General features: G+C 44.5%; 1 protein-coding gene and 1 long non-coding RNA gene across 2 annotated transcripts; both read left to right on the top strand.

The window, feature by feature from the left end:
* Window positions 1-427: 427 nt before the first annotated feature.
* Window positions 428-5,967, top strand: LOC126980972 (uncharacterized). Its single transcript, XR_007733686.1, has 3 exons — window positions 428-2,370; window positions 2,518-2,628; window positions 2,776-5,967. It is a non-coding gene; the product is annotated as an uncharacterized LOC126980972 (long non-coding RNA).
* A 2,852-nt stretch (window positions 5,968-8,819) lies between these two features.
* Window positions 8,820-11,707, top strand: LOC126980971 (uncharacterized). The gene has a single exon (XM_050831471.1). The coding sequence runs from the start codon at window positions 9,923-9,925 to the stop codon at window positions 10,898-10,900; it is 978 nt and encodes a 325-aa protein (XP_050687428.1). The 5' UTR covers window positions 8,820-9,922; the 3' UTR covers window positions 10,901-11,707.
* The last annotated feature ends 11,609 nt before the right edge of the window (window positions 11,708-23,316 follow it).

The raw sequence follows: 23,316 nt of genomic DNA, 5'->3' as shown, positions 1-23,316 counted from the left end.
GGGCAAGGGGGGGTTAAGGTGGCTCCTGGCTCCTTAAAGGTCACTCACAGCCTCCCAAAGGTCAGAGGGAGACACTCTTACCCCGGGGCACTCCACTACTTCTTTGCCTCCCTCCCTCTCTTCTCCTCCTCTTTGTTCTCTTCTTTCCTTCTTCCCTTCTTATTTTTTGTCCTAACTCTCGTTTTCCGTTCCGGTATTGTGTCATTTTTTTACCTTCTCTTTTTATCTCCTTTCCCTTTTTTCTCTCTCTCTCTCTCTCTCTCTCTCTCTCTCTCTCTCTCTCTCTCTCTCTCTCTCTCTCTCTCTCTCGTTTCTATTTTAATCTTAGCTATCTCATTCTTTCTTCATTCTAGTATCGTTCTATTCCTCCTTTCTTCCATTTTATTTCTACATTCTCCTTATTTTCTCTTTTTATCTCCTTTTTTTTAATTTATTAGTCTCCTTCCATCCCTTCCTCCTGTCTCTCTTTCTTCTCCTTTCTTCTTTTGTCTCCTCTCCCCTTTTCTCTTACCCTTTCTTCTCCTTTCATCTTTTTTCTCTACTTTCCTCTTTTTTTATTCTCTCCTTTCCTCTATTTATCTACCCTCCTCCTTCTTCATTCCTCTCTTTTCTTCTTTATCTATTCTTTTTCTCCTCTATCTTTCGTAGTCTCCCTCTTCTCCTTTTTATCCCATTTTCTTTCATGCCGCTTCTCTCTTTTTTTTTTCGTCTTATTTGTCTTTTTTGTCTTCATTTCTTACCCTTGACTTTTCTTCATTTCGTCATGTCTTCCTTCTTTGCATTTTCTTCTTCCTTTTCTACCTTTCATTCCCTTGACATTTCTGCATTTCAATTTGTCTGTTTCCTTCTCTACTTCTTCTTTTAGATTTCTTTCTCCTGATGTTTCTTTCCTCCTCTCTCTCTCCTTTGTCTTCTCTTCTTACTCCTTTTCCTTCATGTTTTTTTCTTCGTTTCTCTTAAAAGCAGTGATCATTTTTTTCCCCTTGTTATCGTTATCTTTCTCTTCCTCAATATTCTCCTTTCATTTCTTGTTATAATCATCTTTCTCTTCCTCTCTTTTTTTTTTTGTTCCTTCTTTCTCCCTTTTCATTATCATCTTCGTTTTCACCATCATCATCATCATTTTTATCATCATTTTCTTCTTTCTCTTTTTATCTCTATATATATTTTGAGAGAGAGAGAGAGAGAGAGAGAGAGAGTATATCCCGTACACATCTTCTCTCTCCTTGACATATTGTTATCATTATTATTCTCCGTCAGTCTTGCCGTCAACAAAAAAGTTCCCAGGAATGGAGTTATGGAGAATAATTAAACTGTAACAATATTATAATCATTCCTGTGGCGCCAACGAATGATTAGAGAGAGGAAAAAAAAAAGATATGTAGAGGAGGTAAAGAGAGTGGGAGACTTAAGAAGAGGAGAGGGGAGGAGGTGGATAAAAGGCAGTATATAGGGAAAGGAGAAGAGGGCGATAAAGAGAGGAATAGAGAAGGGAGAGAGTGATAGAGAGGATATATAGACAGACAGGAGAAGGGGAAGGTTAGGAAGGGAGGGATAAAACATAGGGAAAGGATAGAGGGGAGGAGAAAGGCGGGAAGGAAGCCAAATTGAAAGAGAGAGAGAGAGAGAGAGAGAGAGAGAGAGAGAGAGAGAGAGAGAGAGAGAGAGAGAGAGAGAGAGAGAGAGAGATGAGGGAAGATAGGAAAGGAAAAGGAGAGATTGTGGAAGGCAGGAGAGAGAAAGAAAAAGGTTGGGAAAGAGAGGAAAGAAAAAGAGTGATTTGGACAAACAGAAGACAGGGATTGAGACAGAGAAGGCGAAACAGAAAGATTAGAGGAGAAAGAAGACAAGAATAGAGGTAAGGAAAAGAGAGGAGGCAAAGATTTAGCTGTTAGGAGCAATTAGAAGCATAGAAAGAGAGAGACTGGGAAATACAGGAAAGAAAAAGAGAGAAATTGGAAGAAACAGAAGAGAGAGAGAGAGAGAGAGAGAGAGAGAGAGAGAGAGAGAGAGAGTGAGTAGACTTTACAACAATTAGGATCAAAAGGAAACACCAAAAAACAACCACCATAACAACCGCACGCCAACAGACTAGAAAGCAACCACAAAATGAGGGGGAGGGAGGCCCGTTGCAGAGACTGACCCCCGACCCTCCCCGACCCTCCCTCAACTCGTGCGATCCGTCCGTTCGGGTAGGCGGACCACCGGAAGCTGCGAGATGCCTGTGCAGGGTTTCCCGTCCGCTCGGCACGTCCTGTCTCGCCGCGACCCGCCGTTGAAGAGGTCCTTGCCACGCCTGACTCACCTTGACAGTAGACTCCCGCAGGTGAATAGGTGCTGTAGAGGAATGCGGGAGAGTTGCTATACGAGGTGGCTGTGGAGCGAGATAAGAACTGGAGGGGAAATAGAAAGAAAGGGAGGCAGGAAGAAGGCATGATCTACAAAGAATCATTGCTGGAACTGGGAAAAATAGGTGAATAGGTGTTGTAGAGGAATGTGGAAGAGTTGCTATACGAGGTGGGTGTGGAGCGAGATAAGAACTGGAGGGGAAATAGAAAGAAAGGGAGGCAGGAAGAAGGCATGATCCAGGAAGAATTATTGCTGGAACTGGGAAAAATAGGTGAATAGGTGTTGTAGAGGAATGTGGAGGAGTTGCTATACGAGGTGGCTGTGGAGCGAGATAAGAGCTGGAGGGGAAATAGGAAGAAATGGAGGCAGGAAGAAGGCATGATCCAGGAAGAATTATTGCTGGAACTGGGAAAAATAGGTGAATAGGTGTTGTAGAGGAATGTGGAAGAGTTGCTATACGAGGTGGGTGTGGAGCGAGATGAGAACTGGAGGGGAAATAGGAATGAAGTTAGGTTGAAGTCTGATTTCTGACTCCTTTGCTGTGCACTGCTTAGGATTTTGAGAATATGCTCAAGAGGGGCTTGCTGATCTGATGCTTTCCCTCTTTAAGAATACGCGGGGATATTTTCTCTTTATCTGCGTTTTTTTACTCTAATATTATCGATAATTTGTACTATATCACTTTCTGCAGTGTCGTTAATACTTATGGGTAGGAGGAGGAGGATTAAGAGGATGATGACAAGAGAGGGAAGGAGAATATCATCACTGCTTTCAAAAGGATTAATTACTCGAGGCTTTCTACTGCATATTAATTACTTTCTCTTCTCTCCTTAGCTACTTTCATCCCTCAATTGATTTTTACCTTTGTCTTCACAGCATTTATTATTTTCACCGTCTAATGGATGTCTCCTTCATGTAGCGAAAACTGTGTTAATTAGTCTATGCTTTCTACACCTTGAATACCTTCTCTCCTCTTCCATTCCTTCCGTCCCCATCTCTGCTTTCCCCTCCCCTACCCAGCTCATTTCTCTACTCCTTAATTACCACCAATATCTCTGTTTTTGTTGACCTGTAACGTTTTTCTCAACCAGTATACAGTTTTATCTTTGTATCATCTATATTCAGTGCTGTGTCTATCTGTTGTACTCGGTTAGAACGTAAGGAGTCTGCAATGGACTGGTAGACGAACGCACAAGGCAGCCCCTGTAAACCTAACCCCACTGTACCTCACTACCCCTGAACTTGTCTTACCTTTTTCTTGAACGTAAAGATAGTATTCGCTTACTACCTCATGATTTCTTTCCTTTATTTACTTATGCACAATTTCGTTTTCGCTTCAACTATGTATTTCCACCTTTCCGTGTTCGTCCGATTTACCTGCTGAGGAGCCTTGGAATTCGTCGAGTTATTCAAAACGTTTCTAGTGAACGCGTCCAGTTGAGACGTTTCTGAGTGGCTGCTTGTAATGTGAGGGTCGTGATTCTTCAGTTGAACGTGTCCGGTTTTTAATTTTTTCTTTCTGTCCTTCTCTTTGTTATGAAGCTGCTTGTTAAGTGCAAATGAGCGAGGGTGGAATGTGTGCCTTGAGACTTAGGAGTGTTTGCTAAGAGGAAGCTAGTTATTTTTTCTCCTTTTTCTTCTTTGTCTCTCCTCCTCCTCTTCCTTCTCTTTCATCACCACAATCATTACCATTTACAGTTTCATCAGCATCTTATTAGTCTTATTCCTTTTCGTATCCTGATTGTCATTTTTATTCACTTCACTTAAGGCAAAAATAGAAGCAATCATTCTCCTTGTTTTCTTTTACTCATCGTTGGTTCCTGGAAGACCCGAGGAAGCAGGATAAAGGAAGCAGGAAAAAAATATTGATTCTCGGGAGGTAACAAACGCAAACAGGTGGGCAGACAAACAGACGAACAAAAGAAAAACAACCCCAAAAAAACAAGAATAGAAGTTTCCCATTAAAGCAAAGCGAACAGATGGACAAACAGACAGACAGACAGACGGACGGACACACAGACAGAGAGACAGATAGACACGGATACATGAGAGAACAACAAAATCTACTCGACAAGGCAACAAAAGCTTTGATATAAGGCTCTTAAGGACCACATTCTTAAACATTGCGGCGCCCAAGCACACACACAAAGGCTTTCGTAGGAGTTGTGTGTGGGGGTTGCTGTTAAGTATTTCCATTGGGGGTAGTTTTGACCTTGTTAGTATGTAGTTTGTCGAAGCTTCTATACCAGGAACGTGAAGCACACACATTTGACAAGGCTTTCGTAGGAGTTGTGTCTGTGTGGGTGGGTGTTAGGCATTTCCATTGGGGGTAGTTTTATGACCTTGCTGGTATGTTGTTTGTCGAAGCTTCTATACCAGGAACGTGAAGCACACACATTTGAGAACCCTGATTGATCTCCTTTTTTCGGCCTTTGGAAATTTGACAAGGCTTTCGTAGGAGTTTAGGTGGGGGGGGCATTTCTGTGGGAGGTAGTCTTATGACCCTGGTGGCGGTAGTTTGACGAAGCTTCCATACCAAGAACGTGGAATAAAAACACTCTTGATTTCCCATTTAATCTCCGTTTTACGACCCTTGGATATTAGACAAGGCTTTCGTAGGAGTTTTAGGTGGGGGGACATATCCGCGAGAGGCAGTTTTATGACCGTGGTGGTATGCAGTTTAACGAAGCTTTTACCAAGAACGTGAAAAGGAAACAATCATGAGAACCCGATTAATCTCCTTTTTCTGGGCCTTTGGAAATTTTTAGTGTGCGAGGCGGAAGCGTCTGAGAACAGTGACCTTTGGCTGAAGAATCCGTGATGCTGTGAGGCTTCCCTGAATACATGATTGCGTTACCTGGACGTCCGAACTCAACTCATTATAGTTAGCCCTAAAAAAACAAGAGATAGGTTACGGTGAAGTGCATCCCTCTCTCCCCTCCCCTCATCCCCCTCCGTGACGTTGCCTAAAGAGCCGGATCTTCTGAACTGTTTATTATTGCTCGCTGTCAGGAAACACATTATTGCGTTACCTGGACGTCCGAACTCAACTCATTATAGTTAGCCCTAAAAAAACAAGAGATAGGTTACGGTAAAGTGCATCCCTCTCTCCCCTCCCCTCATCCCCCTCCGTGACGTTGCCTGGAGAGCCGGATCTACTGAACTGTTTATTATTGCTCGCTGTCAGGAAACCAACTTAAGGGTCATGTTGAAACGCCTCCTCCCCCTCCTTCTTCCCTCTTCCTCTTCTTTCCTTCTCCTCAGTACTGGATCACGTGACCTAGGCAGCCGGATCCACCGTATGAAGCCATCGACGAGGAAACCTAAGCCATCATGATAAGGCCTTTCCTGATCCCTTCTTAAGCGATCATGATGCCTTCCCTGATTCCTTCTTAAGTGAGCGTGATGCCGTTTCTAATGTTTGAATATACACATGAATCAGTAAGGGTTTATTCAGTTGGAATGGATTTATTATGGAGGTATATACAGTTTTTTTCTTTTATTTGTAAGGAAAGTTCTTTGTTTACAGTTTATTTATATTTTGAGGGGGCGGGTATAAAATGTTGGGGTAGTATATCGATGTTATTATTTATTATGGGTTGTCTGAATTGATTTATTATGGAGGTATATACAGTTTTTTTTTTCTTTTATTTGTAAGGAAAGTTCTTTGTTTACAGTTTATTTATATATTTTGAGGGGGCGGATTATAAAATGTTGGGTAGTATATCTATTTATTATTTATTATGGGTAGTCTATATTTTACTTTTTTTGTGTGTATGATCTTTATTATTATTATTATTATTTTGAGCAGTATATTTTACAATTTTCGTATTTGGCTGTCTATATTATATTATATTTTCTCATTTTGGGCAGTCCATAATTTACTTTTTTTTCGTCTCTGAGTCTATTTTTATACTTATTTTCTTTTCGGGGAGTTCTATATTTCACATTTTCGAATAATTTATGTATTGTCTTTGTCACTGGTATTTATTTATTATTGTCTATATTTTACTTTTTCTCAGTTTTTGACAACCCATATTTTATTTTTCATTTTGGGCAGTCTATAATTTACTTTTTTTTCGTCTGAGTCAATATTTATACTTATTTTCTTTTCGGGGAGTTCTGTATTTCACATTTTCGACTAATTTATGTATTTTCTTTGTCATTGGTATTTATTTATTATTGTCTATATTTTACTTTTTCTCAGTTTTTGACAACCCATATTTTATTTTTCATTTTGGGCAGCCTATAATTTACTTTTTTTTTCGTCTCTGAGTCAATATTTATACTTATTTTCTTTTCGGGGAGTTCTATATTTCACATTTTCGAATAATTTATGTATTTTCTTTGTCATTGGTGTTTATTTATTACTCCAGCGTCAGATAATCTTCTTCCTCGTTATATCCTTTCCTCTTTTCTTCGTTAGCTCCCTTCCTTTCCTCTCTTTTTTCTCGTTTTCTCCTTTCCCTTCCGCTCAGCTGTCTTCTCTCCTTATCTCCATTGACACCGGAACGTATGAATGTGAGGGAAATGCGTTCAAAGCCGTTTAACATTCTATCCACGTCACTATAGCCTGCATTTGAAGACACTTTCGGTTCTCACATCAGCTATTTCTAAAGGTCAAAGAGGGGGTCACTCGGGTTCTAGTGAGTGTTTCTTCAGGTTCATTGTACAGAGGAAGGGTCACACTACCACCAGGGCCATAAAACTGCTCCTGGAAATGCCCAAAACTCCTGCGAAAGCCTTGTCCAATAGGTGTTCTTGGGCGATATAATGGCTCATAATACGACTCTATATCTACGCATTTTTCCATTATATTTATTAGCCTTTTATATCGTTCCATTCAGTAGTATTTGCTTCGCGGGTCGCATTTACGCTTTGTATAACGTTTTGCTATGTTTTGTTTTTCATCGTCCAACTCTAATGTTTCTAACTTCTTTTATTTTATAGCTACGCACTCTTTCATTATATTTATTATCCTTTTATATCGTTCCATTCAGTAGTATTTGCTTCGTGGGTTGCATTTCCGCTTTATATAACGTTATGCTATGTTTTGTTTTTCTCCGTCTAACTCTTATGTTTCTAAGTTCTTTTATCTGCTGAAAACCCCTTATTCATTGTTTTAGTCCTTCTGCATCTACTTACCCTTCAATGAATCAGACTTTTCCTTCAAATGATGTAAATTCTTGTCCTCGCTATTTTTCTCCCTCTTAGCATCATAGTTTCCTCCTGAGCTGCCTTTCTTGGAGGGGAAGGGTGGAGGGAAAGGTGAGGGTGGGTACGGTGTCTCAATCCATGTATTATTCTTCACAAAAACCTAGGAAGAAGAAAACATGGGCATATCTGAGCAAGGAAGTAGTAATTTTTTTTTTTTTTTTTTTTTTTTTTTTTTTTTTTTTTTAGAAGGATGCCTATAAAGTTAACAGGATCAGGCTAACGTTTTTTTTCTTCTGCCCGACACTCTCACTCTCTCGACCTATCTATGTATCCATCTATCTTTGTATCGATCTATTTATTTATCTATTTATCTCGGTGGCTTTAACCCGGATCTGATTTCTTAGTCGGGGACAGAAAAGAGAGAATTCCTGATCCCCTTTATTGTCTGTGTGTGTGTGTGTGTGTGTGTGTGTGTGTGTGTGTGTGTGTGTGTGTGTGTGTGTGTGTGTGTCATAAGTCTCCGTATCCGCCAGGGGGGGTTTTCTGGGCGTGTGCTGGCGGCGGCGGGGACCCACACAAGGCGAGGCGGTGGACGGAGGGAGGGGGCGAGAAAAACAACAAGGAAGTCAGGCGGCAGGCAGGCCCGGGGAGGCGGCGAGCTAGCTAGGCCGAACATGGGCTGAAGAAAGACTAGGAAATGCATAGCGATCTCAAGTTGCTCAGAGTGTTTGCTTTGATGCTGTTCCGGTGGAGGTGTGTCTGAGGAGGAGGAGGAAGAGGAGGAGGAGGAGGAGGAGGAAGGGCAAGAGTAGGGAGGAGGAGGAGGAGTAAGGGGACGGAGGAGGAGGGCTAGCGGCGTGCGACCTTGATCCCCCCTTCCTCCTCCTCCCTCCCTCCTTCGTCCTTACCTGCTTCTCCCCTTACCTCTTTCTCTCCCTCCCTCCCCACTCCCTCCCTCCCTCCCTTCCTCACGCGGGGGTCACTCTCACTGTCATGTTGCTGTTATTACTGTGTTCCCTCCCTCCCACCCTCCTTACCTCCCTCCCTCCTTCCCTCCCTTGGCTGGTGTTGTGTATCGTTGTATCCTTCCTCCCTTCCTCCCCTCGTCTTAGCCTCACTCAGTATTTGGTGTCCTCCTCCTCTCCTCTCCTCCTCCGTCTCCTCCTTCTCTTCCTGTCCTCGGCGATCCACCCCCCTCCCCGCCTGCAACACCACGCCTCCATACCCACATGTCCTTCCCCCCGCGTTGTTTTGCCCCCGCTCCCCCCCCCGCTTCCCCCTCGGCGTGCGTGAGGTGGGAGCGTAGAGGGAGTAGCCAGCGTCACTTGGCCCACTGCCGCAGCCGAGACCAGCCGCGTTTCTACGACAGGCTCGACGGAGCTCAGGATTGCCCGACGGTAGCCTGAGACACCTGCCGAGTTCCCAAATTGGACGCTTAGCCGGCGAGTGTTGTTGATCCCGAACTGCCCAAGACGCTGAGTCACGGGAAAGTTCAGCCAACACCTCCGTGGAGTGAGCCTGTCGCGCGGATTTTTCTCAAGTCTGTGTCATGAACGTTTAGTTCCAAATCTTCGACTCTTCTTCTCTTCTCAAGATCTTCAAGTCGTCTTCTTCCCTTCACGTAACTTCTTCCCTCAAGTTGCTCAAGCTACGCCTTCCCTCAAGCTTCTTAAGTCCACCTCAAGTCACAAGTCCACGGCAACAAGACAACTCAAGTCCCCTGCCCGAGCACCACTGAGGCAGCAACAATACCAGCAGCAGCAGCAGCAGGAACGTAAGCGTGACGTAGACGCCTCACAACTGGGTCATCCCGCGCCTCCCGCCCCACTGTGCTTCCCGCAGCTCCTCTCGGCCACAAGTGTTACCCAAGTGAGAGTGAGCGCCCAGCTGACCTCCGCCGCTCGAGGGAAGACTCTCGTGACGGGCACAACTTTCACGTGACGCAACGCCCAGTTTCAACACGGGGGACAACATCAAACTCCTCTTATACTCCGCCGGACAGGACAGCGGCTCACACCGCGGCGCTCAGCAAGCAGCTCATCACCTCGGCGAGTGACACACCCACCCTCGCCCCGCCGCCCCAACACAAGAAAGTGAAAGTAACGAGCGTGGTCAGGCAGCCGCCCGCCCACCACTCGGCCGCTTGGGAGAAGCAGTGTTGCCCGTGTGTCGGTGACAGTCTTCGTGGAGGAGTCTGTGATTGTGGCCCCGTCGTCCGCGTGACGCTCGGTGTAGCAGCACAGCCTCCCCGTGCATCCCTCGCAGCCTCTTGTGTCAATAGAAAGTGTTCTTGGCGCTGCCGTCGTCGGTGAAGGGCGTCCCAGTGTTAGTGCAAGCAGTTGAGAGAGTGAGTGCTCCGTGTTAGTGAGTGAGTGTCCGCTCCAAGTGTCAGTGACTATCGTGCTAAACATTCACAATGCCAGGATTTCACGGTACTAAGGTGGCCTACCAGCCAGACTACCACCAAATGATGCAGCAGCATCACGCCCGTGCCCTCTATGCCCGCCAGCAGCAGCAGCAGCAGCAGCTGACTCGTGCTGGCCACATGGCTCACCCCATGTTCGAGATGCTGAAGAACCGCCACAATCAGGACAAGGCAGACTACATCCGCATGATGAAGACTCGCGAGCACAAGAAGATGCTCGGCGAGCCCGGCTACCCCACCTTCGACAGCCTCAAGCTGCTCGGGGCCGATAACGACGCCCATTACCTGGACGTGTTCATGACGGAGGGTGAGGCCAAGCTCCGCACCCGCACCAGCTCCCAGGCCTCCAAGAACAGCAGCAAACGATCCAGCGTCAACGTGGACGATCTCAAGAAGACCCTTCTGGGCGGCCTGCGTTCCGTGGCCAGCGAAGAGAACATCTACGAGTCCGTGGAGGTGATCCAGTACAGGAAACAGATCGAAGCTCTCAGCCGCCAGAACAAAATCCGTTCTGTGCCCAAGACCGGCCACCCGCTGTTTGACCACCTGCGTGTGGAGAACGTGCTCAAGCCTCGCCGCCATCAGCACAGCACGGAGCCCCGCCGCTCCGAGGTTCACAGCAGTGACGGGGGAAGCAACTCCCAGAGCTCGTCCGGCTCCAGCGACGAGTTTGACTACGTCAAGAAGCCCAACACCCGCTTCTCCCGCCGCGAGGTGCTGATGGGCGGCACGATGCAGAACAAGAAGCAGCCCAAGGAGTCACGTCAGGCGAAACAGCCCAACAGGCGCGTGCCGGACGCTGGCTCTGAGTCCGATGACGACTGGGCCATCCCGCGCCCCAAGATCGCTGGCGGCGGCGGCGGCGGCGGCGGCGGCGTCCGCAGTCGAAGGACTGGAGCCATGGGCCTCGTCTCCTCCAGTTCCCACGACGAGTCCGACAGCTCAAGTAAGTCGACGGGTCTACGGTGACGCTCTCGCCTGCACCTTCACGCACCGCCCCCGCTGTAGTCGCCTGCCTACCCTGGGAGCTCTGCACCTTACTCACCGCCCGGCGGCCCCGCCCCGGGTCGCACCCCTGGGCGGCCAGCGAGCACCTGCTGGCCCCGTCCGCAGCATGACAGACGGCCGGAGTCACAGGCGCCGCGCGCCGCGCCGTCCCAGGGGTGTGGCCCGCGGCCTCCCGCTCCTCTAGTCCAGAGAGCCTCGGAGGGTCCTGCGGGCCCCGCCGGGCAGAGGCTCCTGGCCCCCCCGCCCGCCGCCCCGGCCCCGCGAGGCCCGCCTGGCCCCCGCCGCGCACAGCTGTGACGCTGGCGTTCCCAGGGCGCCACCCGGGCCGGGGGGGAAGGGTGAGGGGGTCGACTGAGTGTGCACGGAGCACTGCCTGTTTCAGTGTTGTAGTCTGACTTTGTGTGCACCACTCACGCCGCACCACAGGTACACATACACGCATTCACACACGCACACCGACAGGTTCACAGACAGACGCCCACGCGCTGACACCCACACGCACATGCCGACGCAGACACGTTGTACCATGTACATACTTGTACAGAGACACCCTCACACACACTCCTTGTCCCATTGTTTATGTTTGAATGTTGCCGCTGAATGTCCATTGGATGACTAGCTTAAGTAGCGATAATCCCACGTCTGGTTCTGCCATATTTATCACGTGTGTTGTTGATGTAGCCGCCGGGAGCGTGTCTGCTCCGCTGGACACTTGTATCTACCGACTCGGGCATTGTGCTTCAATAAAAGAGGTAGAGGGAACTAAACTGTTTCATTCTCACCCAAAAAATGATGCCGAGGCACCTTCAGTGTCGCCCTCAAGCATAAACATGAGGACACCCTGCCGCCTCGCACCCACCCACACCACACACTCTCTCTCTCTCTCTCTCTCTCATATCGCTTCATCTTAATCCTCACACCATGGTCTCCTTCATTCCGTTATTTTTTTTTCTTCGAGGTCTTGACCCTTCTCTCTCTCTCTCTCTCTCTCTCTCTCTCTCTCTCTCTCTCTCTCTCACTTTCGTTTTCCAAGGCAGCTTCAGTAACGCTTCTCACCCTCACACATGCCTCGGTGTTTGTTTGTTTGTTTGTTTGTGTGTTTGTCTTGCCTTGCACTAAACAGCCTTGCTTTTGTAATCTTTTTTTTTTTCACAATTTTTTTCTGCATTTTTTTATTTCAGCTTTTTTTTTCGGGGGCTCTATCTCCTCATTCTGTATTTTTTTTTTTTTTTATCTTCATTATTATTTCAGTTTCCCATCATGAACTTGGATGACCAGGATTTTCTTCTCTTTTTTTTTGTTGTTGTTTGTTTGCTTTTCTTTCTTCTTTTTATAAGCCGCTATGTTAGGAGGCGCTGCGAAAAGTGGGGTGAGAAGATGAAGAAGAAGAAGAAGAAAGGGAAGAAGACAAGGAAAAAGAAGAAGAATTTATAGCTGTGAGTTTTTTCCATTCATAATTTTTCTTTTTTCCTCGTTTTTTTCACCTCAAGTCTATTTTTGGGGGCAGGCAACTTTCCTTAATTTCCTTTTTTTTACCGTTAAAGTCCCTTCTCTAATTCTATCTCTTCACTCATAACTTCTTTTTCTCCTTATAATTTAATCTTATAAGTCACTATATATAGAAGGCTATGCCACTCGAAGGGGAAGAGGAAAGAGAGAGAGAGAGAGGGGGAGAGTGGAGGAAGGGGAATAGAAAGAGAGAGGGGAAAGGGGGAGAGGGAGAGAGAAGGAGACGAGAATCGGGTAAGGAGTAGAGATCAAACACCTTGTTACTAATCTATATTACCACCTTGCTTGCCAGTCATGTTGTTGTTCTTGTAGTGTTGTGTTAGTGTTGTGATGCAAAGGGTGTGGTTAGCGAACAAGGGTGTGGCCCTCCTCTGCGTTGGGGGGGAGGGAGAGTAAGGGTGAGGCTGTGTGGAAGGAGGTCAGGGTATCAGTTCGAGAGAGAGAGAGAGAGAGAGAGAGAGAGAGAGAGAGAGAGAGAGAGAGAGAGAGTCATATATATAAATCCTAAATCCAGGTCAGAAAGATGTCAAAACTGGCACTTGAGGTTTGTTCGTTTGTTTGTTTGTGGCACTGAGAATGATTTTTGTTGTTGTTGTTGTTGTTGGGATGCTTAGAGGCTGAGATGATACAAAGACGAGAAGGATGGGATGCTGAAGGACAGAGATGAAGGGATCGATGGGGCAGAAATGATAGTAGAAAAAAATGATGCTTCGAAAGAAAACAAAATGAGACTAGGATGTTGTTGGAAGATTAAAGGAAGATACGAGAGGTGTGAAGTAGAAGCATAAAAAGAAGAAAGTAGATGAAGTTGATGAAGGGATCGCTGGGGCAGATGATAGTAGAAAAAAATTATGCTTCGAAAGAAAACAAAATGAGATTAGGATGTTATTGGAAGATTAAAGGAAGATACGAGATGTGTGAAGCAGGAGCATAAGAAGAAGAAAGTAGGAAGAAAGGACAGCAGGAGGGAGCAGAGAGGATAAAGAAAGGACTCAGGACGGAAAAAAAAGAAAACAAAAAGAGACTAAGAAGGAACGGAGAAAGAAAGAAGGAAAGAAGAAGGGGAACAAAGGATAAAAAGAGGAGGAAAAGTTCAAAACCGATGAAGAAGGAGACCAGAGAAACGTAATTTAATAGAAAGAAGAAACAGAGGAAGAGAAAAAAAACTTGAAGCAATATATCGACAATTTAATGAAGAAAGATAATTTTAGCGTAGAAGAGAAAAACGATATCCGAAAAAAAAAAATTGAGTAGATGGTAGTGGATTCAATATGGAGAGCTTGAGGTTTTCAGACTGAAGGTTCGTGTTGGGGGGAAGGAAGAGACGCTTGAAGAGGAGGAAGAGGAGGCGAGATAGGGAAGAGAAGCCAAGCATAGCGGAAAAGCCAAAATTCTCACATTATCTTCTTCCTTCCCGTGTGAAATGAAAGTTAGACGACATGCCAGGCTGGAGGAGGAGGAGGGGGAGAAGAAGGAGGAGGAGGAGGAGGAACGAGAGAGGACGAAGCTACTACCCTTTCTAATGACCTTGTGAATGTTACTTGAGGTATTTTTTCCCTCTCTCCTCCTCCTCCTCCTCCTCCTCCTCCGCTAGACTAGTAATAGATGGTCACGTGAGAAAGAGAAAAAAAAGGAGAACATGATATTTCCTCAATGACTTTCCTCTTCTCCCTTCATTTACCTCCCTGCCCATCCCTTCCACGTCTCCTTCCCTCCCCTTCCTTCCCTTTCCCTCCCCTTCCCTCCCTTTCCTTCCCTTTCCCTTCCCTTCCCCTCCTCTTCCTTCCCTTTCCTTCCATTCCCCTCCTCTCCCCTTCCTTCCCCTTTCCTCCCTTTCCTTCCCTTTCCTTCCATTCCCCTCCTCTCCCTTCCTTTACCTCCCTGCCCATCCCTTCCCCTTCTCCTTCCCTCCCTTCCCTTCCCTCCCCTTCCCCTTTCTTCCCTTTCCTTCCATTCCCCTCCTCTCCCCTTCCTTCTACTCCCATCCTCTTCCTTTCTCTCATTTACCCTTCCCGTTGGTCCTCGTACGTGATGAAAGAGAGAGGGAGAGGGAGAGGGAAAGAGAGAGAGAGAGAGACTGTGGCCTTGAACCAACGCTAGGAATCCTTACCAAGAGAACGTATTGGTTACAAAGAGACAGAGACTGAGAAAGAGGCCAAGAGGGAGACAGAGTTATGCGTGGACCAGACAGAGACACAGAGACACATATATGGGTCGTAGTACAAGACATTTCATTGCTCAAAACACATATTTCACAAGGCTTTCGTGGGAGTTGTGGGCATTTCCATTAGTAGTTTTATGGCTCAGTGGTAGTTTGACCCTTCTTCTGTACAGTGAACCTAAAGAAACATTCATTAGAGCCCGACTGATCACCTCTTTGACGTTTAGAAACAGCTGATGTGAGAGCTGAAAGTATCTTCTAATACCAACTATGGAAACACACAGACATCTAAATTGACACAGGAAATAGACAAAAAGCAGACAGACAGAGAGAGGAATAGAAAGACACACACACACACACACACACACACACACACACACACACACACACACACACACACACACACACGGGGAAGAAGAAGCTAAGAGGAAGGAATAGACAGAAAACACAGACAGACCGACAAGTGAAGGTGAAATACATATACAGACATACAAGTAACAGCCGATTTAACAGACACAGTAAAATAGACGATTGGTAAGAAAGACAGACAGACGCAACCTGACATACAGATAAAGATACAAATTTATGCAGACAGACAGAACAGAAATTGACAGACAAGCATCGTGAGAATGTCTAACAAATCCAGTAACAAAGGACAGTGAAAGACAGACAGACAGACAGACAGGTATGGTAAGCGTGTCTGTGGTTGGCTGTGGGAATTCCCTTGATTTTAGTGTTCAGGAAATGGTCAGCCGCCTCATTATCTCTCTCTCTCTCTCTCTCTCTCTCTCTCTCTCTCTCTCTCTCACACACACACACACACACACACACACACACACACACAGACTCGTCCACGACAGGTAATGAATATGGAGACTCGTTTGGCATTTGCGTTTTCTTATTGTTTTTTCTTTGTTTGTTTCCTTGCTTTATTTTTTTTTCTCATCTCCGTCCTTCGTTTCTATTTTTATTTTGGATTTTACTTTTTTTCTTTAGTATCTTTCTTTCTTTATTTTTTTTTATTTCTTACTTAACTCCTACTTCTTTTTTTTCTTCAGTATCTTTCTTTCTTTATTTTTTTTTTCTTACTTAACTCCTACTTCTTTTTTTTCTTCAGTATCTCTCTTTATTTATTTTTTTTGTATTGATTTCTTACTTAACTTCTACTTCTTTTTTTCTTCAGTATCTCTCTTTATTTTTTTTTTGTATTGATTTCTTACTTAACTTCTACTTCTTTTTTTCTTCAGTATCTCTCTTTATTTTTTTTTTGTATTGATTTCTTACTTAACTCCTACTTTTTTTTTTCTTCAGTTTATCGTTAACGTTTTCGTGTATATTTATTTCGTTCTTTCCTCCCTTTTTTTTCTTTGTATTCGTTTCTTATATATTTCCTACTTCCTTATTTTCTTCTTTGTGTATTTGTTTATCATTTGTAATTTTTTGCCTCTATTAGATACTCCTTATAAGGCATATCTCTGCAAAGGTTACTTACTTACCAGTGAATACTATTATTGTTATTATTATTATTATTATTATTATTATTATTATTATTATTATTATTATTATTATTGTTGTTGTTGTTGTTGTTGTTATCTTACTAGTTATTGTCGTGTTCCTTCATTTTCTTTTTCTTTTACTCATATACTTTATTTTTTTCTTTCATTCTTTCCTCCTCCCTTAATTTCCTTCCTTTATTTACTTCCTCTCTTTCCTTCATTCTTCCCTTGACTCTCTACCATACTTCTTTCCTTCCTTCCTTCCTCCACTCCTTTCTTTCCTTCAGTCATTGTTTCCTTCTCTCATTTATTCAATCCTTCCTTTCTTTTTCCCTCCCCTTATCCCTATCTTCCTTCCTTCCTTTATTTTTTCCTTGTTCTCTAAATCCTTTCATTTCCTTCCCTTTCCTAATCTCATTGACATTCAGAGGAGCACACGGTTCTTTCTTCTTTCCTTCCTTCCTTCACTCCTTCCTTCCCTTCAGTCATTCTTTCCTTCCCTCATTCATTCCATCCTTCCAGCCTCCCTTTCTCCTATCTTCCTTCCTTCAAGCTTTTCCTAATTTCTTTCTCTTTTTTCTCCCTTCCTTCATATCCTTCACTTCATATTCTCATTCTTTTTTCCTCCCTTAATTTCCTTCCTTCCTTTATTTCCTTCCTTCCTTTCCTTTCTTCTTCCCTTCACTCTCTCCTTTCCTTCTTTCCTTTCCTTCCTTCCTTCACTCCTTTCTTTCAATCATTCTTTCCTTCTCCCATTCATTTCAACCTTCCAGCCTCCCTCCTGTCTTTCCTTGCTCTCTCCCTCCCTTCATCTCCTTCCTATCCTATTCTCATTAGCATTCAGCACAGCAACGCACAGAAGGGGCGAGACCTCTTGTTTTTCTCTCTTCTCTTTATGTTGTTGTCGTTGGTGAGGCATTACACGCTTCTCTTGCTATGAATACTTCTTCCTCTTGTCTTTTTAGTGCAAGGTTTTTTTATGGGCATTGTGTGGGGTGGGTGGTTGAGTAGGGGAGGGGTGTGTGGGAGAAGGGTGATGTGTGTGTATGTGTGTGTGTGTTTTCTTTGTTTGTCTGAGAGAGAGAGGAAGAAAGAGAGAAAGGTTAGAGGTAAGAAAGAAAGAAAAGTTAGAAGTAAGAAAAAAAGAAAAAAAAATAGGAAAAAGAAAACATAAAAAAGAGAAAGGAAGAAAAGACAACAGACTGAGAAGAAAGAGAGAAAATAAAGGGGGAGAGGGAGAGAAAGAGAGAAAAACTGAGACAAAGAGAAAGAGAGAGAGAATGAAAGATAGAAAAATGAATGATAGAAAAGATAAACAAATAATATAAAAGGAATAAATTAAAGAGAGAGAGAGAGAGAGAGAGAGAGAGAGAGAGAGAGAGAGAGAGAGAGAGAGAGAGAGAGAGAGAGAGAGAGATAAATAAAATCAAAACTAATAATAATAATAATAATAAAAGGAAAGTAGAAGTCCCGCCAAGGTGAGCTTCGTCAGCGTCCCGAGCACCTGTAATTATAGAGAGCTTACCTGCACGTGTCTATTAATTAACAATACACACACCTTCTCGACCTCGTTTTTGCGTCTAGTCTAACGGAGCACAGTTAAAAAAAGGGCGATACGTTAGGAGAGGATTCTGTTGTTTGTACACACACACACACACACACACACACACACACACACACACACACACACACACACACACACATTTGCATCTCTGGTTCCCATTCGTGATTCACATAATAAGTTTCTTCACACTTATGATAATGTGTGTGTGTGTGTGTGTGTGTGTGTGTGTGTGTCGTTTCGCGCCATGAGAAAGAAGCAGAGAGAGAGAGAGAGAGAGAGGAAGCAATATATCACCAAAACAAGAGCACATAACACACACACACACACACACACACACACACACACACACAAATACACACACGTCGTACCAGGAAGCCCCGTGTGTGTGTGTGTGTGTGTGTGTGTGTGTGTGTGCGTGGGAAGTGGACCGTGAAGGCAGTCCATAAAATTGGATCATTAAACTCCATCTTTTTGCATATAATGGCCCCTTAATGTGCTTATTGGTGCTGTTGTGGTGGTGATGATGGTGGTGGTGGTGAGTATGGTTGTGGCGTTTATGGGGACGAGTCGTATGGGTCGTAGTAGTAGTAGTAGTAGTAGTAGTAGTAGTAGTAGAAGTAGTAGTATGTGATTAGGAGGAGGACGAGGATAAGGAGATCAAATAAGAGGAGGAAAAGGAAGATGAGATAACTAACAACAACGAAATAGAATAAAAGAAAGAGAAAAAAAAAGGAAAGAAAGTGAATAGAAGTAAAAGTAAGAAAGTTAGATAAAGTAACAAACAACAGTGAAGAAGGAGGAGGAGGAGGTAGAGACAGTGAGTGATCCAGAAGTTAGTGGTAGTGACAGGCAGAGTAGAGGTGGAAGGAGGTTAAGGGGTGGAGTTAGGGCAGTGTGTTAGTGGGATGGTGACTTTTTTGGTGCCCTGAATGTACTACTACGAGGAAGATGATGATTGTGGTGGTGGTGATGGTGGTAGATGGTTGTGGGTTAGTGGTGCTGGTGGTGAAAGTGTTAATGGTGGTAGTGGTTGCGGTGGTAATGGTAGTAGTTCTGGTTGAAGTTGTTTTTATTATAGAAGTAGTAGGAAGAGAAGGTAGGGAGCAGTAGATGAAGATGCTGTAGTAGTAATAGTAGTAGTAGTAGTAGTGGTGGTGGTGGTAATGGTAGTAGTTCTGGTTGGAGTTGTTGTTTTTACTATAGAAGTAGTAGGAATAGGAAGAGAAGGAATGGGGCACGAGAAGTTGAAGATATTGTAGTAGTAGTAGTAGTAGTAGTAGTAGTAGTAGTAGTAGTAGTAGTTGTGGCAGCATTCGCACCCCTACTAAGCAGGCTTCAAAGTAAACGGCAAAAACTAGTCGAATTCCAAGAAACTAGAAGCGTCCGACACTCGAACTCTAAAAGCAACCAAGAATTAGAGGTAAACGTCTCCGATCTTTGCTATTTTACATTTTGGGGTTGAATCGACGCAGTAGAACATCTTAGTCACAATCTTAATTACAAGGTGCATATAATTATAGTGTTGGAATCGACGAAGAAAGAGAAACTGAAGTGAAAGTAAAGGAGAATAGAGTTGGTAAGACACATTGGAAAAGGAAAAGGGAGAGAAGGAAAGCAATGTTGAAAGGGAGAGAAAGAAAGCAATGTTGAGGGAAGGGAAGGAAAGTAATGATAAATGGGGGAGGAAAGGAACATTGAAAGGAAGAGGATGGGTAATAGTGATGTGAGGGGAGAGAAGAAAGGAAGGGAAGGGAAGGGAAAAAAGTAGGAGGTGAGGGGAAGCAAGGGAGAGAGGAATTAGGAGATACTGAAGGGAGTAAACGAAGGAGGAAGAGGAGTGAAGAAAAGAGAAAGGGAGTAGGAGGAATGGCGATCAAAGAAAGAAAGAGTAGGGAAGTAAGAGAGGAGGAGGGAGAGGAATGAAAGATAAAGAGAGATGGAGAAGAAGGGAAAGTGAGGCATACAAAAAAATGATGAAGCAGAAAGAAGATAAGATAAAGTAATAGAAAAAACGAAAGAAGAAGAAGAAGAAAACGGGAATAAGAGAAGGTAGACTCGTTAAGAATAAAGTGCGGCAAGACTATTGAAAGAAAAATAAAATCAGGTGACAATAAAATGTAAATAAAACTATAAAAAAAATAGAGAAATGTAAGTCATATCAGTAACAAAGGAAAAGAGGAAAAGGGAATTTGAACGGTGAAAGAAAAGGAAAGGAAAAGAAGGGAAGGGAACAAAGATGAGAAGAGTAAAGGAGAGGATAAAACAAACTAACAAAGAAGAAGAAGAAGAAGAATGATGAAGAAGAGAAAGAAAGGGAAGGAGAAAGGGACTCGCCAAATACCTTGAGATAAAGTGGAAATAATCGTGAGGAGGAGAAGAAAGAGAATGAGAAGGAGGAGGAGGAGGAGGAGGAGAAAATATATAGAAAAAAAGATAATTTGGTGGAAGTTGAAAGTGAAAAGGAATAAAAAAAGAAAGAGAGAAAGATGGTGAAGTAGTAGTAGGAGTAGTAGTAGTAGTAGTAGTAGTAGTAGTAGTAGTAGTAGTAGTAGTATTGTGGAAGTACCGCATTACAGCTTAGAGGGAAAAGAGGTGGAGGGGAAGACGCAAGTTAGGTGATGGTGGTGGTAAGTGGTGTTGGTGGTGGTGGTGGAGGTGCTGATAGTGGTGGTGATGGTGGTGGTAGTGGTGCTGGTGGTGGTGATGATGGTGGTAATGGGGGTGCTGATAATGGTGGTGATGATGGTGATGATGGTGGTGGAGGTGGTGGAGATGCAAGCTGGTGGTGGTGATGATGGTGTTAGTGGAGGTGCTGGTAGTGGTGGTGATGGTGATGGTGGAGGTGTTGCTGGTGGTGATGATGGTGGTAATGGGGGTGCTGATAATGGTGGTGATGATGGTGGCAGTGGTGTTGCTGGTGGTGGTGATGATGGTGGTAGTGGTGTTGCTGGTAGTGGTGGTGATGGTGATGGTGGAGGTGTTGCTGGTGGTGGTGATGATGGTGGTAGTGGAGGTGCTGGTAGTGGTGGTGATGGTGATGGTGGAGGTGTTGCTGGTGGTGGTGATGATGGTGGTAGTGGTGGTGATGGTGATGGTGGAGGTGTTGCTGGTGGTGGTGGCGGTGGTGATGATGGTGGTGGTGGTGTTGAGCACTCGGCAAACTTAGAGCCAACACCGGTAGTGGTTCTCCTTGTTAACTTGAATCATGCTGGCCTTAGAACCACCACCACCACCACCACCACCACCACCAGCTGCCTCTGTCCTTACGGGGCCACGAATCCCTCCCCCGCCCCCTCCCTCCAAGGTCCACCACACCGGGCTAGGGCAAGGAAGAAACACCCCTAATGCCCCCCATGGTCCGCCGTAGGTATATAGCTAGGTAGATATATGGATAGATATAGAGTAATAAATTTGTAGATAAATAGATAGATAGATGAGAATAGATAGATTGTTATGCATTTATTTATTTATTTATTTATTTTACTTATTTATTTATTATTACATATTTAACAACAAAGATATATACAGTTAGTCGCCTGTTTTGAAGTGGGAAGAGAAGGAGAAGAGGAGAGGGGAGAAGAGAAGAGAAGGGGAGAGGAGAGGAGAGGAGAGAAGAGAGGCAGGAGGAGAAGGAGGATTAGAGAAAGAACAAGTATAAAAAGAACTAAAAGAAGAAGAAAAAGAAAAGCTGCATATAGAGAGAGAGAGAGAGAGAGAGAGAGAGAGAGAGAGAGAGAGAGAGAGAGTATGCCAGGGATGTGCATATCAGCATGTCTTAGTCTGTTTATTACCTCCAGAAAGTATGCATAAGAATAAGTGGGACGATACACTTCTCTCTCTCTCTCTCTCTCTCTCTCTCTCTCTCTCTCTCTCTCTCTCTCTCTGTGTGTGTGTGTGTGTGTGTGTGTGTGGAGGGAGCGATACTACTCGATTGGCTTATGATGAGGGCGGAGGGTAGGGAAATTAGACAGGGAAAAAGGGAGAAAAGGAAGAAAGGAAGGAGCAAAGGAAGAAAGGAAGGAACGGAGGGATAAGCAGAAGGCGAGGTGAAGGAAGGAGGGAAAAGGTGAAGGAGGGAGATCAGGAGAACGAGGGTTTAATAAGTTATGAAAGTGATGGTAAAAAAAAGTTACGATAAGCTTTGTGAGTGAAGAGGTGGGGAAACGCTAATGTTGGGGAAGTAAGGAAGGGTCGTTGAGGTACATGGGTAAGAAGGGAGAGAGAGAGAGAGAGAGAGAGGTATGGGAGGAAAGGCAAGGTGTGAGAAGAAGGAAACAAAGAAGAGATGAGGAAGGGAGAGAAGGGTGTGGGGAGTAAGGCAGATAGGGGAAAAGGGGAGGGGATTAAGTGGATGAGGCAAGTGGGGTGAGTTTGAGGGAAGAGGGGAGAAGGGGGGTAGGTAGGGGGTGAAGGAATCCCTGAGTCATCCCTTATCAATGTAATATCCAAGCGGTTGACATCCTTTCTCTAGTCACTGTGTTGAAAGCGACCTTGCATTGTGATCACTATTATTATTATTATTATTATTATTATTATTATTATTATTAGAGGTGGTAGTAGAAGTGGTAGTAGCAGTAGTAGTAGTAGTAGTAGTAGTAGTAGTGTATTTCCAAACCTACTAGAACTTAATATATTACAAAAAAAAAATCTTCCTCATAAACCACATAAGAACAAAGGAGAAAGGGAGGAATAAGGGAGGATACACTAACGTAGGAAGGGAGAGATATAGAGAGAGCATGGGAGGACGAAAGGAAAGGATGCAGAGGAAGAAGGGAAGGAAGGGAGGAAGGGAGGGAAGGAGGCACCAAGGAAAGGAAGGTTAAGATGGTGGAATACTGGATTGAGTGAGGTAGGTAAGAATCAGGCAGGGAGGGAGAGAGCGAGGGAAGGAGGGAGGGAAAGACGAGGGAAGGGAGGAAGGGGTAAAGATGGAGGCAAGGATAGGGAGAAGGAAAGTGGTCACAGGAAGAGGAGGGAAATTAGATTGGAAGGAGGGAGAAAAGAGAGAAAAAGGGAGGAAAAGACGGAAGGAAAGAGAAGTGGAAGTAAGGAGAAGGAAAGCAAGAAAAGAAGGAAGGAAACAGGGAGAGAGGGAAGGGAAGAGGATAGGGGATACATAGGAGGAGGAAAGGAAGGAAGGAAAGAGAAGTGGAAGTAAGGAGAATGAAGGAAAGAAAAGAAGGAAGGAAACAGGGAGAGAGGGAGGGAAAGGAAAACAGGTAGATAGGAGAAAAGGGTAAAGAGGATAGGGGATGCATAGGATGGATGGAAGGAAAGAAAGAAATTAGAAAAGAAACAAAAGCGGAGGAAAGAAGGAAGGAAGGAAGGAAGGAAGGAAGGACGGAGACAAAAACGAAAGAATGAAACGAGGAAAAGGAAACAAAGAGACAGGGAAGGAGGAAAGAGAGGTGAACAAAGAGGAGCATGAGGAAGAGGAAGAAGAAGAGGAGGAGGAGGAGGAGGAGGAGTGAATTTGCACAACGGGAGCAGAACTGATGAACAAAGAGCAGGGAGGAGGAGGAGGAGGAGGAGGGGAGTTGTCTGTTCAGGGGGGGGGTGAGGTCAGTGGGGGGTCACCTGATATAATCTTGGGAGGGTAATTGTAGGTCAGATGGAGGAGAGAGGAGGAGGAGGAGGAGGAGGAGGA

The sequence above is a fragment of the Eriocheir sinensis genome, chromosome 46 (genome assembly GCF_024679095.1).
Source record: "Eriocheir sinensis breed Jianghai 21 chromosome 46, ASM2467909v1, whole genome shotgun sequence".
NCBI lineage: Eukaryota > Metazoa > Arthropoda > Malacostraca > Decapoda > Varunidae > Eriocheir > Eriocheir sinensis.
Note: the sequence above shows the minus strand (reverse complement) of the source record. Positions and strands in the feature narration are given on the sequence as shown.

Excerpts from the sequence above, each read along its gene's own strand:
- LOC126980971 (XM_050831471.1), top strand. The coding sequence starts at position 9,923 with ATGCCAGGATTTCACGGTACTAAGGTGGCCTACCAGCCAGACTACCAC.